Here is a 1,732-nt window from a genome sequence, read left to right on the forward strand (position 1 = left end):
TGAGACCCTTGTCCCATTATATGGTTAGTGAAGATCTTCTCCCAATCCATGGGCTTTCTATTGATCTTGCTAGCTATGTCCTTTGCCATGCAGAAGCTCTACAATTTCATGCAATCCCATTTGTCCAACCTTTCTTTGATTTGTTGTGTTTCTGGGTCTCTTTTAAGAAAATTTCAGCTTGTGCTAAGGAGACCTAGGGTTTCTCCTATTCCATCCTGTAATGTTTTCAGAGTCTGCTTTGACTCCGAGGTCTTTGATCCATTTGGAGTTGATTCTGGTGCAGGGTGATATATAAGGATCTAGCTTTAGTTTTCTACAAGTGATTAACCAATTTTGCCAGCACCATTTACTGAAGAGGCTGTCTTTCTTCCATTCTATTTTTTTTAGCTCCCTTATCAAAGATTAGATGGCTACAGGTCTGTGGGTTCATTTCTGGTTTTCAATACTATTCCATTGGTCCTGAGGTCTGTTCTTGTGCCAGTACCAAGCTGTTTTGAGTACTATGGCTTTGTAGTAGAGTTTGAAATTTGGTATTAATATTCCTCCAGCACTGTTCTTTCTGTTAAGGATCGTTTTTGCTATTCGGGGTCTTTTATTGTTCCATATGAATTTTTGGATTGTCTGGCAATTTCTGATATGAGTGGTGGGAAGAAAATGGCATTTGCTGATAGTAGACCCAGTGGACTAAGCTTTCCAGATACGACCAAACAATCCAATTCATCAAATAATTCCTTTCAACAAAGGGTATAACTAACAGAAAATATACAAAGTAGTTCCCAATCAATATCCAACTAATAAATCTAGAGTCTTGATAATCTAATCTCTTGTGGTTAAATATACAATCTATTGCCATGATTCTCAACCTTATGATCTCTTCCTCTCTCCTCACATAATCACACTGGGAAATGGTAGTGAGATGGCCTGTAGGACCCTCTGTAAAAGACAGCCTTTCTTCATCTAGTCATAAGCCTCCACCTAGAAAGCTACTAGGACATAAACACACATGCTCATCACCACCTGCCGGACACCCAAGCGTCAGACCTGGGTTTCCCAATAGTTCTTCCGTGACTGGAGTCACCTATTACACAAGGCCAACTCATTAATTACTTCCTCACATCTAGACATCACCAGTCTCGTTTCTGACCTTTCACCCTGAATATTTCCAATACTTTTAGGTCAAAGAATGATTTTTTTTAAAGCAGGTACATGAAATAAATAGCACGGGCGCTAGAATGCTCCGATGCTCACAATAGGCAAAAGCTCGAGCATTTAAAGATACGTTAAATCCGTAGGGCTACATAAAGGGCGTGAACACACACTACACATACATACATACACACACACACACACACACACACACGTGTGCAAGGAAGCCTCCCCGCAATTGTCGCTTTGGGGATAGGGGGTTCTCAAGTTAGGATGGGATGCCAGGGACAAGAGAAGAGCGCCGCTCCCCGTGGACAGCTCCGGGCAGCGCCCCATTCCTCCTTCACCCCCGTCCCCCGTCCCCCACCGTCCCCGACCCCTCACCTCTCTTGTCCAGGAGCCACATGAAGGCGAAGCAGGGCAGGAAGCCGATGGGCCCCCACAGCACGAGCAGCGCGATGTCCCAGCTGGAGAAGCCATAGGCCTGGCGCGCCGAGTTCTGGATGGGGCCCCAGCTGTTCCAGACCAGGCCCTGCGCGAACGCCAGCAGCGAGAAGAGCAGCAGCACCAGCCAGCGCCTCCCGTA

The 1,732-nt window shown here is 45.6% G+C and overlaps 1 protein-coding gene across 1 annotated transcript in view; it reads right to left on the bottom strand.

Moving 5' to 3' along the window:
• The window catches only part of Dirc2 (disrupted in renal carcinoma 2), a gene marked incomplete at its 5' end in the record, with an annotated part of 81,362 nt that extends 79,636 nt beyond the window's left edge, over nt 1–1,726 (bottom strand). The window contains one exon of the mRNA XM_013019433.1: nt 1,531–1,726. Coding sequence (XP_012874887.1) covers nt 1,531–1,726 — 196 coding nt within the window. The remainder of the gene's footprint in view (nt 1–1,530) is intronic.
• Nucleotides 1,727–1,732: the final 6 nt, after the last annotated feature.

The sequence above is a fragment of the Dipodomys ordii genome, unplaced genomic scaffold, assembly GCF_000151885.1.
Source record: "Dipodomys ordii isolate 6190 unplaced genomic scaffold, Dord_2.0 Scaffold45, whole genome shotgun sequence".
NCBI lineage: Eukaryota > Metazoa > Chordata > Mammalia > Rodentia > Heteromyidae > Dipodomys > Dipodomys ordii.